Below are 16620 nucleotides of genomic sequence, written 5' to 3'. Positions count from 1 at the left end.
CAAACAGAATGCAGAGACCTATAAACAGCATATTATTCAGGCATTCTTATCTTGAAATACTATTTAGTCTCTATAAGGGTATTACTAAAAGTCAAAACAGTTCAGCATTTACTTTGCCTAAACATAGTAAGGCAAGATAAATGAAATTTTATGTCATAGCAATCCCTAATATTTGCATAGCCTTTTTGAGTTTTTAAAAAACCCTTCTACAAACATTATCCAGATGGATCCTAACAATAGTTCTATTATTAAGTCATGAGAGATACTATAGTTTTCTTTTTCTAGATGAGGAAATGGAGGCCCAGAAGTTACTAACATGCCCGAGTCCCAGTGGCAGAATTTAACCCATTAAATCTCATGTCTTTCCTTTCCTAGATCAGTCCTCTATAGCTTTTCTCAAGCAAACAGTCCAGTTACCAGGTGCCCACCGCTGATAATAGGCACTAAGAGGGAGAGACTGATGGTTCATCTACTCAAAAGTGATGAGGACTTTATCTATTTCCCACAGGACTTTATCAGTACAATCTAATAAAAACATTATTTTCTACTTGTTATAGTTACAAATATGCTTATTTGCATTATTGTACTATAAGCTTCTTGAGCGTTGGGTCCACGTAAGAGTTGAAGAGTCGTATTTCCTATCCCCAAAGCACCTAACACACTTTCATGTTCTTAACCAGGTATGGGAATTGACTCTCTCATTGCTATATTCTGTTTTGACAGATTTGTTAGTCTTTTAGTTCAGAATCAGTAATATCATTTTCCAAGTTAATTTATACTCTTTGTTCCACCCTCTTCTGATGCATGCAGAACCTGTCTACTAGTTTCTATATGGCAAACAACTCTTCAAATAAGGAAAAACTATTACCATATCTTCCCTGAAGTATTTCTTCCTATTGCCAAGCCAAGTTTTCCCAGTTTCATTAAAAATTTAAAACAGCAGAAGTTTTTCAAGATCATTTACTTTCTTTGACAACATCCTCTAGATAAAATCCAGGTTTGGCATATAGGCACTCCAGGACTTAAACCATGAGTTCGAAGGAGACATGATCCATGTAGAGTTCAGAGCAACTACTACCTTCCTCGGTAGGGACCTATGATTTCAGATGAAAGTGGTGTTAGCTTTCACAGCCATCAAGACTGATCAATAGGAAGGCTGAGCCTGCATTTCTTCTACGTCAATACTAATGATCCAACAGTATCATTATCTGAAGTAGGTGAAAGAGTAATTTGTATATCTGAGCTCTTCAAATAGTTTTTCCTAAGACATGAAATACAGTGCTACTGAACAGATAACTGGGAAGCCAAACCAGGGTGTGCTCCCTGACAGTCTGGGTATTCACTGAAACTGTTGAAGGAGAACATCACTCTGCCGCAGTGGGTTTGCAGAACTGCGTTAAAGACACAGTATAAACTACCAAGTGAAGAGCATGATGAAAACATATAAAGACAACAATATTTCTTCTTTAAGCAGTTTTATAGAAAAAATCACATGTAAAATATTTATCAAGGACACAAAATTATTTTGAGAGAGTCATCGAGTTTGGACTTCAATTTGGCAGTAAGCCTCATAACAGCTTCAATTGGTATGTCCAACAAGATTATTAAAACAGTGCAAAAGCAATGACTGAGAAATAGTGTCACAACATTTTTAAGTGGTGGAGATTCTAACAATTTATCTTTGAAGTTCAGAATAGATTTCAAGTCTAATTCCCTCAATTACCAAGAAAAAAAAGAGGGGGGTATCCATGCCCCCCTCCTAACTTATCCTGACATAAATAGAAGAAGGATGAATTTCAAATTACCTCTACTCATGGCAGTTTTATCCTAGACAAAGTTCCTGCCACAAAACAGAGGGTGAAGGACTTCTAGAAGAGCTATAATTGCCGTAATGTTGATTAAATGTACACTTAACACAGGGAAAAGCTTTTCTGTGGCATGGCAGAGCAGTCTTTGTAGAGCTATTAAAAAACCCTTCAAGTACAATCTTCTAAAAGTGGTACTTTGATGAGCAATACAACACACCTGAAGTTTCGTTGGCACGTAAAGCGGGGGTTGGAACTGAAAAGCAGTGAGAAATGTGGGTGATACTGCCTTATATACACTACGACATTACACATATATTTCTAGTTTTGAACTATACAAGAAAATCAGGCTTATTTTATAGTTACAACTCTTTTAAAGCCAATTTTATTTTTTTTCGCGGTACGCGGGCCTCTCACTGCTGTGGCCTCTCCCATTGCCGGAGCACAGGCTCCAGACGCGCAGGCTCAGCGGCCATGGCTCACGGGCCCAGCCGCTCCGCGGCACGTGGGACCTTCCCAGACCGGGGCACGAACCCGTGTCCCCAGCATCGGCAGGCAGACTCTCAACCACTGCGCCACCAGGGAAGCCCCAAAGCCAAATATTATCCATTTCATTTGATCCGTTCTCATCTTCATTTACTAGGGTTGGCTCCAAGTGACTTGTAGCTATTTTGCCAAATCATATATATGTGTGTGTGTGTGTGTGTGTATATATATATATATATATATTTTTTTTTTTTTTTAAGGGATAAGTGTTGCCAACACTAAAGATAATCAGAAGAACGAAGAAGGTGGCATGGAACATAAAGTACTTCCTAAGCAGGAAGGACAAATGTGTTTTGAGAGGCAGAATACGGATTTGTAGAATAAGGTTTGGAAATTTTATTATAATTTAAAATCATCAGTCATTACTTAACAGTTACAAATTTCATATCATGATGTGTGTGACATTGTGTCACACACACACACACAGAGCTAGATGCTCCCAGAGAGCTCTTTTGGTTAAGAATAATGATATTACCAAAATGATAGACAAGATTTAAGTCATGATTCTGTGAAGCATTTGGAAAGTTTAGAAGAGAAAAGAAAGAGAATGGTATATTCAGAACGATGAAACTATGTCAGAGGTTCCCTAACCCCTCTTCCCTGCCCTTGAAGCCCACCCTAGATTCTCTAGATATAATATTGAAGGGGCAGTATCTAGACATTTTAAACCAGTGTCAGTCTTAGCTAGCCAGACAAACAAAAACCGTCTTCTGTTAGACCAGTTGTGTAGGAATGGTAGCTGCAAGCCAAACCACTAGTCTTTAAGCGCTGGTTTAGAGAGCAGAACACACTGTCAATTGACACTTGACTTTCACAACAATTTGTACACAGTCAGGTCACCTGACACCCCCTCAGCCTCATACACAGCTTAGTAAACTGTATTGCTCCCCAAAGAATAATTTATCTTTTCCTTTTCAGAGTGCTAGACTTCACTCCAAAATGAGGTAACTGAGAGTGGTCAACTGACTTCACATCAAAGCACTACTCTTTGAGAAAGAGAGTCAAGAATAGAGAATCTAGTCACAAATGCAATTAGCTTACACTTTTTTCCACTTACCATTTGGTTAAGTACCTGTCTACCTAGGGAACAAGATGTTTTGCACTGAGACTAACAATGCAAACTTAATATTTAGCAGTATATTAAGTCTTTATTCTATTACATGATAACTAGTTTTTCATGATCTGTGTTTAGCAGTAGTCCTGTTTTCAAAGTAGAAATAAAAAGTGAATAGTAACATGTAGAGTTAAATCAAGGCTAGGGAGTCCTTGCACATCTTCCGTCAGGAAGACCAACATGCCTAACCAAAAGACCACAAAGAGACATGATCCCAGATGGGTAAGTTAGGAGTTAGTGCACAAATGGTTTAGAAAGTCAGGTATTAACCCACTTAGTGAAAACTGCATAATGTACCTATTATATGTTACAAAATAAATGTTCAAGAAATCCCTAAGGACTTCTCTCATATATCAGTCTTCATTAATGAAATGTGTCAGAAAATACTTGAGCATACACCTCCACTTTAGAGAGAGGATATTTATATATTTAATAGCATTCACTCTCACTGAAGTGAAGCATTCTAAAAGCCCATGTCTTTATGCCCACACCTGCTTATTAAAGACACTTCATGTGAAAGAGCCAGGAGATCAATCACCAATGAAGTGTCCAATGGTACCACTGTGTGCATAACATGTGGGAACTTGGTAATAAAAGACATGGTCCTAGGTCTGGCATTCAGGTTGTAAAATAACAAACAAAAATATAACTGAGAACTAAATTGAATGTTATAGATAAAGTGGTAAAAAGAAATATTAGAATTGAAAGAGGTCAGAGCTTAGTAACAGTTACACGTAAGAAGACCCTTGATACTGGCTACAGAGAATGATGAGGATTTGGAACGCATGAACAAAGGTAAAAATGGAGAAATGTGTGCATAATATGTCTAGGAGAAGGTTATTTTTAAAAACCCTGCTTAGTAAAATAAAATTTAAAAAAAAATAATAAAATAAATAAATAAATAAAAAGCCTGTTTAGAATGGAAGGTGAGACAATGTTATTGTAGCCTTAGAAGTAAGGGGGAATTCAGACTTAGTGCAGTGAAAGTTGGAAGCTTCAGAAGGCTTCTGACAAAGAGGTAGACATGGTGAAGGCAGCATTCACTGACTGTTCAGCCAGCATAAGATAAAGTGGGTTGAGAGGAAGGAGAACCTACAGCCAGAGCTGACAGCTCTAGAATCTTCTTATATTCGACCAAACAGGATAGCAAATATTAGGAAATTCTTGTTCATGTTTTCAGAAAAGGACAAGTAAGTCTAACAATTATTGGTGAAGAGAGAAGCAGAGAAAGCAAGCAGCGTATCAAATGAGTGATAACAACAGTGAGATTATGAGATGCTAGAAAGAAATCGTAGCCTTTCAAACGTAACATGGCAGAGACAAAGCTCTAGTTTTGTTCATCAAACTCAACTTGATGTTCATCCCTTCATATCTGGTTTTATGAGTCCCACATATGTGTCTTGGTCTCATATACAGTTTAAATTTCCATACCATATAAATTCTCAATATTATGGATTTTCATTCTATCTATGCCTGTTTTTATGCTTGATTCACTCTCAATCAGAAAAAAATTTTTACTAAAAGAAGGGAATATATATGGCTAACTAATATAGAAAGGGATCAAACAATACCATAAAATGGAAATGATCAACCTTTTTTTAAAAACAACAGAGAATTTCACTCGACTGTTGTTCAAGTACTGAGTCACTCTGAATTACACAGAGCCTTGACCAATATTTATTGCTATATGTTTTAGAAGCAATTTCCATTTTGATGGATTGCTTCAAAAGTCGTATTCTAAAGCAGTTAGGGAACATAAAAATATAAGATCAAGATTATGTCCATCAGATGAAAAATACAGCATTTATGCAGCATTATATAATCCATTCGCTGGTTTATGAGCCCAAAGGCCCCACGGGAGTGTCACAAACCCACATAATATGCTACAGGGTTATATTTTGCATTTGAGAATCCCAATGAGAAGGAAATACTTTCTTAAACCACAAGTGTGACTGGAATACTTGTATTTGGTTCTATAAAATAAGTCCAAAATCACAAATAATTTCAATCTGGCAGCTTAAGGTGTCCTCAGTTTGGATGGCCCAAACATTAAAATACATGCACTTTTTCTCCAGTATGTTACTACCCCTCAGTTGTTAAGATACATAGCACATAAATCAGATGGCCAAATTGGGCCTATGAAAGAACAGCTACCAATGATTCAATGTCAAGGAAGCCTACTGCAGTGCTCCCCAAGGATGAGGCCAGTATTTCTTAAACACTCCAGCTAACTGCCTTCAATAAAGAAAGAACACATGATACTTAATTTCAAAGATGACATCACATCGGGGATAGCTGGTGTGGCTGACTCAGGAATGGACATAATTGGAATTCAAAACAAAAGGTTATATCATGGACATAAATTTGAAAATAAAGGACTGAGATAAGATTATACATTTTCAAAAGGAAAAAATACAATGGAACAGCAATCTCTAGCAACAGAAACAAATGGATAACACAGCTGTAGAGCCTGAGAAGAACCAAAAACTAATCCTGATTTGGAATGGAACCATTTTTAAAAAGCATATCTAATCTGGATAAATATATAAAATATAATAAAGCAGTTATGTAATTCTTTGGTGTTTGGTATGATTATTAGTAATACCAGTTCTTTCTAGGGAAAAAATACAGAAAAAAGTGAAGTAAAAGTTGAAGTCTGGTTCAAGAGTTTTGAATATATAAAAGGTCATTTTGTACGTATTTAGTTGCTTTACATTCTAAAGAAGGAAGAACAAAAAGAATATTGTTTGTGTTACAAAGATAGATTTATACCAAAAAATGTAATTTTATAAATTTTAAAGTTATTGAAATAGGTGACAAAAGTTAAAATTCTTTTGAGTTCTTAATAGGCCTTACCCTAACCTATGATATTTAAAACTGTGGACTCAGTCCAGACTAAGACTGAAGATTTCATTAGACAATATTAGGAATTGACTAACAACTCCTGACATTTTCCAAAATGCTTCTGGGTGAATTATCAACCCAAACTGGCTTTCAGTCTTTTGCTTAGAGTCAGGACCACGGAACTCACAAATAAACTTTTTCTCCAAGAAGTGCACTGCTGACCATTGACCGCAGACCACAGAATTAGGAATACTATGCACTTTGTTTTTAATATAACACTAAATTTAGCTTTCAAATTGATGGGGTTTCTAGAGGTCACAAACTGACAGTCCATGTACAAAATGCAGACTCTACAGTGTCTGTAAAATCTAATAATTTTTAAAAATTGATGAAATCTACATAAAATAGAATATCTGGTATATCAAGGAAAAACAAAGAAGAGAAAGGAAAAAAAAATCTGGCAACGCTGTACCTTTATTTTCCCAAGTCAGCAATCTGCCAGTGCTCAGTGGTGACAAAGAAGGAATGAGCTTGCTATCCTGTCCTCCTTCATTCATTTCTAACCAATCTGCTCCTAGGAAGCATCTGAGTTTGCTGTCCCTGGTTTATAAGTGTGGACACTGTCTTACTTTGCTACATGATGTGACCTATTTTAAACAGTGACTTTAGTATGCCTAGAATATAGTACAGCACATTAGTTAATCCAGGAGTAACTTAACACCAGTAAGTCAGGGAGCGGCAGCCTTTAATGAGTGGTTAGGCAGTTGTTCAATCTAGCCAGATTTCATTTGGTTACCAAAATACTTCATTTTACCTACACTAAATTAGGTTAGTGACAATCAACTCTTCTTTTCAAGAACTGAGGAGAAAATTAAACCCTTTTGGGAACAATTAAAAACAAACAAAAACAGAGTGGGAGTTGCAAAATAAGGAAAGAAGGAAATATGTACTACAACCAGGGCCAGAGGAATTTCCAATTACATAAAGAACACAGTGTTCTGTACAAGGAAAAGACAAATCAAAGGCTTTTACATTTGTTTCCAAGGATTCTCTCCACAAAGTGAGTGAAGACCCAGAAGTGAGCTCTTGTTCAAAAACTTTAAACATTCACTCAAATTCATCCTAAGCATTTGTTTTGTTATACCTAGGGAAGACTATTCTAACATTACTGTCTTAAAAACAAGGCTATGTTTCACAAAAATAAAATGTTCTGTTTTGCATTATTACAGAAAATTATGAAAAATAAAATTTTGAATTAAAAAGATATACATTGAATTTTTTTAGCATTTAGTTCTACCGTGTTTAAAAAGAAGGATTTTATGTTGTCAGTTACTTGTTCAAATAAAAAGATTATCACATGAGAATTGATTCAATAAGGAGCAAAGGCAGGCATAGGGCTGGTCTTTCTAGACACATCCAAGATTAATTAGAAGTACCAGTAGGAGATGTTGGTGCCTTACATAAGGCAAAATTATTTAGAGCTGTGCTCTTAAGTGTGGTGTTAGAAACAAGCTCAACAATACATAGCAATATGATATCCAATGTATTTTCTTCTAAGGAGCTAGAAGCACCTCATATGCTTAAATATAATCTATGTTTACGCATGCCAAGGAGACTAATAACACCTCTTCAGTTAAATGAAACAGCCCAAATGCAAAGCAATGAACGAATTAGGAAAAGAAGTTAAAAAAAAAAAAGCCAATCTACTCTACATGTCTTTCTACTGAAGATTATCATTCCAAAAGGGGTTTGAAAGTCTATTCCTGAAAGGTAATAGAGGAGACAGACCTCAATTAATGTTGTGTCCTCTGACATCTAATCTGTGGAAATAAAAGGAGAGACCATTAACTTTTAACAGTGGACATGTTAAGAAGAAAAGAAAAAAAGAAAACAAATGAGCAAATTCTAAATAGCTATGTGGAGCAAGGTGACCCAGCCTAGTGTGACAGAGAACCAAAATGTGATCAAATGAAACCTACGACCTTTGTACCAAAGAGAGTGAGGGAGACAAGAAGACAAACACAACTTAAGAACCTGTGAAGAAAAAGTAAAAGAAGTGACATCTATGTGCAACATCCCACTGAACGTCTACGCAATAGCCCTGTCCCTGAAAGAACTCCAGTTCTGAAAAGAGGCAGGCAAGCCCCTCAGTACTTCCTTTAACCGAAGCTTCAGCTTCTTCCATGATCCATTTTCACCTAAGGAAACCGAAGGCAACTCAAATCAACAGGGCAGAGTAAACCAGAGCTCTGCGAACTGGCCACAAACCAGCTGAAACCACGCCTCCAGTTTCCAAGTGAAAGCAAATCCCGCTGACTTTGTCTCAGCTCTAAGCAGATTCCACAGCTGGCACAGTCCCTTTATCTAATCAGGAGTGTCAGTGTGTGACTCTGTGTGTGTGTGTGTGTGTGTGTGTGTGTGTGTGTCTGTCTGTCTGTCTGTCTGTGTCTATATGTTCAGTGGAGTGAGGGTGGCCAAGGAGACCAGAAGAAAAGGAAGGGGTTGAATCCTGAGGAAGAATCACCAAGAGCAAGAAAAATGAAAACACGAAAAGGCAGGCCAGAGAGTGTGTCCCATTCTCTCTTTCTCCAGCGCCTAGCACTGTGCTGATTAGCACATAGTAGGTGCTCAGTAAAAAGACTGGTGAATGAGTCAATAAAAAAGCCTATCTGTGGAAACTGCATGTGCCCTTTAGCAGGGAAGACGTTTGCTTGCTTATGATGATCACATTCTAAAGCAACCAAAATCAGAGGGGTTATGTCAATAAAGAAACCCTACAGCTACAACACATAAATATGAAATAACTGTTCAAGTTAAAGAAGAGAATTGAAAAAGAACACATCCATACTAGGAGATACTATTAAAAAGAAAACATTATTTTGTTTTATTTTATTTTATTGGGAGGCCCAATATTGCCAGTAAGTACTTTTCTTTTTTAAACAGTATACTAAATATCATATTACAATGTATCTGAAGTGATAAGAAATAAAGATGTTAGATGATATTTTAACTACAATGAACTAAATACCATATAAGCAAACTAGGCACATTACTCCATAATTACTTTCCTTAGCCGTTTTGGAACTTTTGAAATCATGCAGGTAACACAGCACCTGTCTTCTTGGCCTTCCTTATAAGAGCTTTGTAAGTCAATACTGCTTTCTCTTCAGCTTATCCAAGGGAAGAGCTGGAGGGTCCAGCTCTCTGCCACCATCTCAAAGCAATGATGCCTAGACAGGGCTGCATGTTTTATTTCTGCCAATATTCTATATGCCCAGCGGTTTTTTCTTCTTTTCTTCTTCTTCTGATATTGGAAGGAAATACGTCATTTCCAAGCAAACATCCATGCTCACAAGGGACAACGGCCATTAAGCCCATGTTAACTTGGGATAAATGTTTTTGTAAATTACTTGGGAGAGTAAATGCTTAGATAATGTTTCCCACAGTATGCTCCATGGAACGCTAGGTTACATAGTTAAATCAGTTTGAGGATTGTTGTATATTATAACTCCCACTTTAAGATTCTTAATACACATTAGCATTCTAGAGGCTATGAGAGGTCCTGCTGTAAAGAAATCTGTTTAAATGTAACCCAGACTTTAATCTGACTGTGGAACCCTCTCTTTCGCAGGATGAGGCAGGTTGGGGGGTAGGGAATGAAGGTAACTGGTTTAGCCTCTCTAACATGTTGATAAACTGAAGAACCATAATTAGACGGGAACTTAGAAGCTTCACTTTAATCCCTCACTTTAGATTTGAAGAAATAAAGGTCCAGAAAAGTAAAACCATTTGGCCAAGATGACACAGCCCATTTCATAGGCTAGCCCTTTCTCTTGGGCACCAGACTGCATTTTTCTCACCTCCTTTGGGCTCTCATGCCCTCACTTAGCCCTTTCTCTTTTGTGCTTTTCTCCCCCTCCCTTCTGACTTTCACCGCCAATTTTAACAATGACCCAGTGCTATCTTTCATCTCAAGCTACCACCTTAGTCACTTTCTCTTTACTGCCAAATTCCTTAAAAAGGTGTCTATATTTAACATGTCAACTTCCTCAACTTTCATTCATCCCTTAATGATTAAAATCTGGTTTCATTCTCCCCTACTCTCCTAAAAATTGTCCCTACTACTTAACCTCATACCCCACAATGCTCCAGCCACAAGGAACTTTTTGTTTGCCATTGTCTCCTGAATACCTAATGCCTTCTTGCATCCCTAGCTTATGCAAAATATGCTTCTTTCTCCCCTCCAACTACCTTCTCTGAGTAGCAATGCTCTCAGCATCTTACCCAGCTCAAAATTCACTGTTTCTGAGAAAGTCATCCTTGATTCCTTAGAGTCTGTCACACGTCCTTCAATGTCCATGCAAAATATCTTATACACATGCATATTTTAACTCATGTGACCATACGATTTGTTGCTCAACTAGGACACACTTGAGAATGATAGATTATTAGGAATTATAACAGGACAACAGGTATAAACTGTTGCCATCCCATGCAAACCAGGAGGGATGGTCGCCATAATGATGGCACTTACCAGCTCATATTGTAAGCTACTTGTTCACACATCTGCTCTATATCCAAGAGGCTACAAGTTCCTCAAGGACAGAAACCTTTTCCCACCCAGCATAATGCTTAGCACATTTAGATTCTTAATAACATGAATCAAGTCAAAGGAAGATATCAAAAGAAGAAGTCTTCTAAAATGAAGACAGTTAATGATAATAGTAGTTTCCTTAGCAGGAACAATTTCTTAATAAGAACAGATGTTCCAGACCTACTGGAGAACGGACTTGAGGATATGGGGTGGGGGAAGGGTGAGCTGTGACAAAGCGAGAGAGAGGCATGGACAAATATACACTACAAAACATAAGGTAGGGGCTTCCCTGGTGGCGCAGTGGTTGAGAGTCCGCCTGCCGAAGCAGGGGACACAGGTTCGTGCCCCGGTCCGGGAAAATCCCACATGCCGCGGAGCGGCTGGGCCCGTGAGCCATGGCCGCTGAGCCTGCGCGTCCGGAGCCTGTGCTCCGCAACGGGAGAGGCCACAACAGTGAGAGGCCTGCATACCGCAAAAAAACAAACAAACAAAAAAAAAAACATAAGGTAGGTAGCTAGTGGGAAGCAGCCACATAGCACAGGGATTTCAGCTTGGTGCTTTGTGACCACCTGGAGGGGTGGGATAGGGAGGGTGGGAGGGAGGGAGACGCAAGAGGGAAGAGATATGGGAACATATGTATATGTATAACTGTTTCACTTTGTTATAAAGCAGAAACTAACACACCATTGTAAAGCAATTATACCCCAATAAAGATGTTAAAAAAAAAAAAGAACAGATGTTAAGTAGTATGCCACAATCTTATATTTCAACAAAATCTGCGTGAAATTTGGTGAGGTATTTCTGAACCTCGGAGTATTTCCTGATTACCCCTTGAAATAGATGAGAAAACAAATAAATGGCTTGTAACTTAGCTCCCTTTTTCTGTCTTTTTCCCCACCTGGCCATCTCTTACCGATCACTGAAGGCCCACCTTTAATGGCAATTTCTTGTTGAGATATTGCTCAACTTATCCAAGTAGTGAACTTCCTCCTCTTCATACTCCCAGAGCACTTGGTTGAGATTCAGTAATTTACTGAGTATCTGCCATGTGCCAGAGAGAGTGCCAGAAGTGTTCACATACACTGCGCCATTTAACTCATCTAATAACCCCATGAGAAACTGTTATTACTCTATTTTAGAGATAAAGAACTAGATACAGAAGATTAAGAAAATTCCTCAAGATGCAAGGTAAATCACGGCATCTGTAACCAACCTTAGGGCTTCTGCTTAAGCCCTATGATTCCCCAGTACAGCGCTAAGCATATTTTGTGTCATAATCATGTACTTGTCTGTCTCCCCCACAAACCAGTCCAGGACCAATGAGCAGGGAAACTATTTCCCAACAGCTTGTGGCACAGAACTGGGGACACAGCAGATACTCACAAATAGCTAGGAAGCGTGAGTACGTGGATAGAATCTATCTGACCACTGATATACTTTTAAAAGAGCATCATACAAGCCAGGGAATACTTAATTTTGTAACTGACAAGAAGGTAGCTTTTATTGTCGAATGAATTCCAGGCAAATCATACTGTAAGCGTTTGGATTCATTCAACATAGAATCAGCAAAGGATGATTTATTTAACCATCTTAAGAATCTTAAACTGTGAGACTCAAATGTAAAACTATGTAAGATCTCATTGGTTTGTTTATTAATATCTAATGCCCACGTCACTGGAGCCTATCCTCCCAAGTCCCTTTGTGTCACCCTATGAGATGTGCTTATTAAGTAATGAGCTAGATTTCACAAAGTACAGAGGAAAACCAGACCCATTACTTTATAACCCCAGCTTTCTAACTGCCTTCACCCATCCTTTATCTAGGTCCTGTTCATGACAGATTGATTCCATCTCTGTTTATGCTCGTATCTCAAAAATATTAGGATTGCCAGTAATGGGCCAGCCTCCCCCGCCCCGACCACGGACATAATTCTCATACACAAAGAACCTCCAGGCACTGGGTGGGCTTCCCACCCAGAGTCCAGCCACGGTGGTCCTCTCAGAGGGAAGTCAAGATGTCTGGATTTTAGCAGGAGGGAAAAAGACAGAAAATATTAAACAGGGAAGAAAGAGAGCGTGCTGCCCTCTTAAAACACAAACACACAAACCTTCCTCTTGAGCACTCACCCCTCCGGTCCCCAATCATCTTCTAGTCTGGGTTGGCAGAGACAGGGGACAAGGGAAGGGTATGAAGAGGGCGGCATCAGAACACAGGCTTTGGAATCTCCTGTAGCTGGGTGGTGAGGATGGCTGTGCCGCACACTAGTCATGGCATCGTGGTCAAGTTCCTTTCCCCAAGCCTTAGTGTTCCTATATGCAAAATGGAGCGAACAACAATTGCTGAACCTCACAGAGTTGAGGTAATTTTATATAAACTAGCATAAGTAAAGCACTTAAAATTGTGTTGAGCAAATCATATATGCTTCGTAAGTATTATTATTATTGGTATTTTTCCCTACCTCTCCCCCACAATCGCTCTATCTCATTGTCACTCCACTTCCCTCCCACCTTCTTTAGAAGAGATAAAGAATAAGGGAGATGGATGGAAAAGGGCACCCCCTTCCTGCTCATTGTGTAAAGCCCTTTCGTATGCCTGAGAGAACATAAGCTTTGGAATGAGAAAGACATGCTTTTGAATCCTGCCTCACCCCTTACTAGCTGTGAAACTGTAAGCAGCTTATTTAACCTCCTGGAGGCTCATTTTCAAGTTCTATAAAAGGGATCTGTTCATTCCCCCAACATATAGGGGTTTTGGTTAGGATTAATGTTATTCTTGCCCTCTCTCCGTCTTCCCTGGGAGGTCCCCTAACAGCTCATCCCGAACCTTTTCAATAAATTATTGAGAAAGAATGGGATTGCAAGAGGATGGCAAACTAGGGAACGAAGAAAGATAGAAGGTGTGGACAGCCTGTGCTCATTACCTATCCCTCCCTCCATCCCCGTTTTTCCACATCCCCCTTGCTGGCGCCACTCCCACTCCCCTGACTCCACTTTCAGAATCCCTGCCCCAGGATAGGGAGGCCTTGAAGCTGAGACAATGCAGGTCTTATTTCCAGCCCTCACCCCACCAAGGACAGAGCCAGTCAGAGTCTCCCCTCCTGTTACCCGAGCTACACAGTGGAAGGAGGCCACATTCCCTGCTTGCTAATTGCTAATTTGAAACTCTGAATACACATAATTTATGATAGATGGTAAAGTCTCTTCATACCATAATACAGGTAAACAAACAAAACTCTTGTAGAATGGACAGGAACCCTGACCACAAAGAGAACCACTATTTCTGTGCAATCCTGCATTCTACCTTTCAATCACTTGCGGACAAATTTTGGAACGTGCCGAACGTTCACATAAGCCTGCCAGTACTGTGTAGTTAAAATAATGTTAGATATTTTAAGTTCCTGTCAGCGAGAAGGATGCTTTTGAAGAAGGAGGCTTGCACATAAAATTTTCTTGTTTTATCAGAGAAGAAGCAAAACACACTGAAGGAATTTTGGTTCGTTTTTGTCTCTGTAGTAGAGGCAGCCTGATGTTGACAAAGTAATGGAGAGTTTTTCTGGAGCCCTAGGGAGGAGAAAGCACTCCAGAGGTCAGGCCGTCAGTCCCCTGCCTCTAGCAGGAATGTACCTAAACTTGCCACAAAGAGCCCTTCAGGAATAAATGAGTTAAAGCACCATCTACAGAATTTAACAATAGTTATGCATTGGGAAATGGCTAAATGAAAGACCTTTGTGAATACAAATTTTACAAAGCACAAATCAAGAAAGAAGGAAAAAGAAAAGTTAGTTGTTAGGACAGGACAAAGCAAATATGAAGAAATGGTTTTGTCAGGTATTTTCAGTTTTATAAAAGTAAAATGAACTTTTAAAAACCAGGATAGCTTTTTAAAACCATAAAAAACCCAAGATGCCATTTTATACAGATCTTTCTAAAAAAAAAAAGCCATGCCAACCATGTACACATTCAGAACCACACAGCTATCTCATTCACCTTTAGAAATATGTGATCTAAACGTCAAAAATTGTCAAGCAAACAAACAATATACTTTTAAATTAGTGCTTTCTCAAATGTAGGGTATTCTGAGTGTATTGGAGTCATTATGTGTTCACACAAATGTAGTTTCTAATATTGTTTTACATATGGTTTACATTTAGAACACTTAAAAAAAAAAAAGCAAAAACAATGAAGCAAAATTTCATTATTACTTTCTAACAGTACCTCTTCCTAAGAACAGGGATTTAAGAAAATCCTATTCATGGAGAAATTGAATTAAGATTCAATTAAAGTTTTTATATTAGTTTAAGGAAGGAACCTTAACAGAGTCTATGGCACATTTCTGAATAGGACATCTTGTGCCAAATAGCTGTACATAAACATTTTTAGTAAATCAGATAATATTAGTACACTAGAGATACCTGATATTTAGGAGACTGTATGAAAAAATTTTTTTATAAAATGAATGAACCATTTGTAAAATAACCATGCTCTGTCATCCACTTAAAAGTTGGTTTAGGGACTTCCCTGGCAGTCCAGTGGCTAAGATTTCGCCTTCCAATGCAGGGGGTGTGGGTTTGATCCCTGGTCGGGGAACTAAGATCCCACATGCCTCGTGGCCAAAAAACCGAAACATAAAACAGAAGCAATATTGTAACCTATTCAATAAAGATATTTTTTTTTAAGTTGGTTTATATATACTGAATTTTCAAGTGTGGGGTGAGTTCATCTACTCTTAGGAACATGCTATTTTTAGGTATTAGCCTTTGGCTGTATGAAATTAAAGGGGGAAAAAAGAGCGAAAATAGGAGTTGTAGAAGAAAAAAAAAAAAGGCACTGGGTTCAATGTGGGTTATATATGGACTTTAAAACCAGACCATAGGGATTTGGAAACGATTCTAAAACATGGGGTGCCATCATTCCTTATATTCGCATTTTAAAAAAGACATGCATCTAATAAGCTGCTGGTATTGTTTTTAATTGTAAATTGGGGGAATCCTTTTTGTTCTTTTCAAAGCAAAATATGCTGAGGAAATAACTGCACCAAATGGACATCAGAGAGGCAGACTTTCCTACCTGACAAAAAAGGGAGGCTGTTCGAGTCATTGCGAATACTGTTAAAGGTGCAGATTTGGAAGCATGTGAATAATGAAGTCTTGAGCAGTTTCACTTGAAGAAGAGAAAGGAGGAAGGGGACACTGGGGCAGAGCTCTGAAATATAGTTTAATAGGATAACAAGAAGCAGAGTTGGCGGCGGAGTGGCCACGGTGAGAACTCAGAGTCTGGAAAAAGCTCTAGTTTCCGAACACATCAGCCCGGATGAGAGAAGATGAAATCCAGAATTCAGAGACTGGGTTGCAGCAATGTCATAAATAGGCTATATTGTGGAAGTGGTGACTAGCAGATTTATAGAGAAGGCAGAAAGGGAAGAGTTCAGCCAAGGTTACAAGCAATGGAGGCAAATGGAAGAGGGAAACGGAACAGCGTGGTATGTGAAGACGTTCCATTTGAGGATAAGGAATGCTTCTGAGTCTGGGATGGCATTTTTCGAAAGCAGAGAAGTAGAGTATCTAAAACCGCTGATAGCTTTTCTGCAGATAGCTCTGTCTTCTCACGAAAGCATGGCCCCAAACCACATACAGTCATGATCATCAATTAATATAGTCTCTAATACAGTACCCTGCACTCTCTAGGTGCTCAGTGTATGTGTATATGTATATGTGTGTG

At 38.6% G+C, this 16620-nt stretch overlaps 1 protein-coding gene across 4 annotated transcripts in view; it reads right to left on the bottom strand.

Moving 5' to 3' along the window:
* Positions 1 to 16620, bottom strand: part of FIGN (fidgetin, microtubule severing factor) — a 121448-nt gene that overhangs the window by 68028 nt on the left and 36800 nt on the right. The window contains exon 2 of one of the 4 annotated variants that reach the window (XM_029225277.1): positions 13030 to 13212. The exons of 2 other annotated variants lie outside the window; for them this stretch is intronic. In XM_029225277.1, coding sequence (XP_029081110.1) covers positions 13030 to 13048 — 19 coding nt within the window. In that variant the 5' untranslated portion in view covers positions 13049 to 13212. Of the gene's footprint in view, positions 1 to 13029; positions 13261 to 16620 lie in introns of those variants that run through there. One more of the 4 variants, XM_029225278.1, reaches the window with a different exon arrangement.

This window comes from Monodon monoceros, unplaced genomic scaffold (assembly GCF_005190385.1).
Source record: "Monodon monoceros isolate NGI ecotype Baffin Bay Population unplaced genomic scaffold, NGI_Narwhal_1 Super_Scaffold_16, whole genome shotgun sequence".
NCBI classification, from domain to species: Eukaryota; Metazoa; Chordata; class Mammalia; order Artiodactyla; family Monodontidae; genus Monodon; species Monodon monoceros.
The sequence above is the reverse complement of the archived record's forward strand: the minus strand, read 5'-3'. Positions and strand labels throughout refer to the sequence as shown.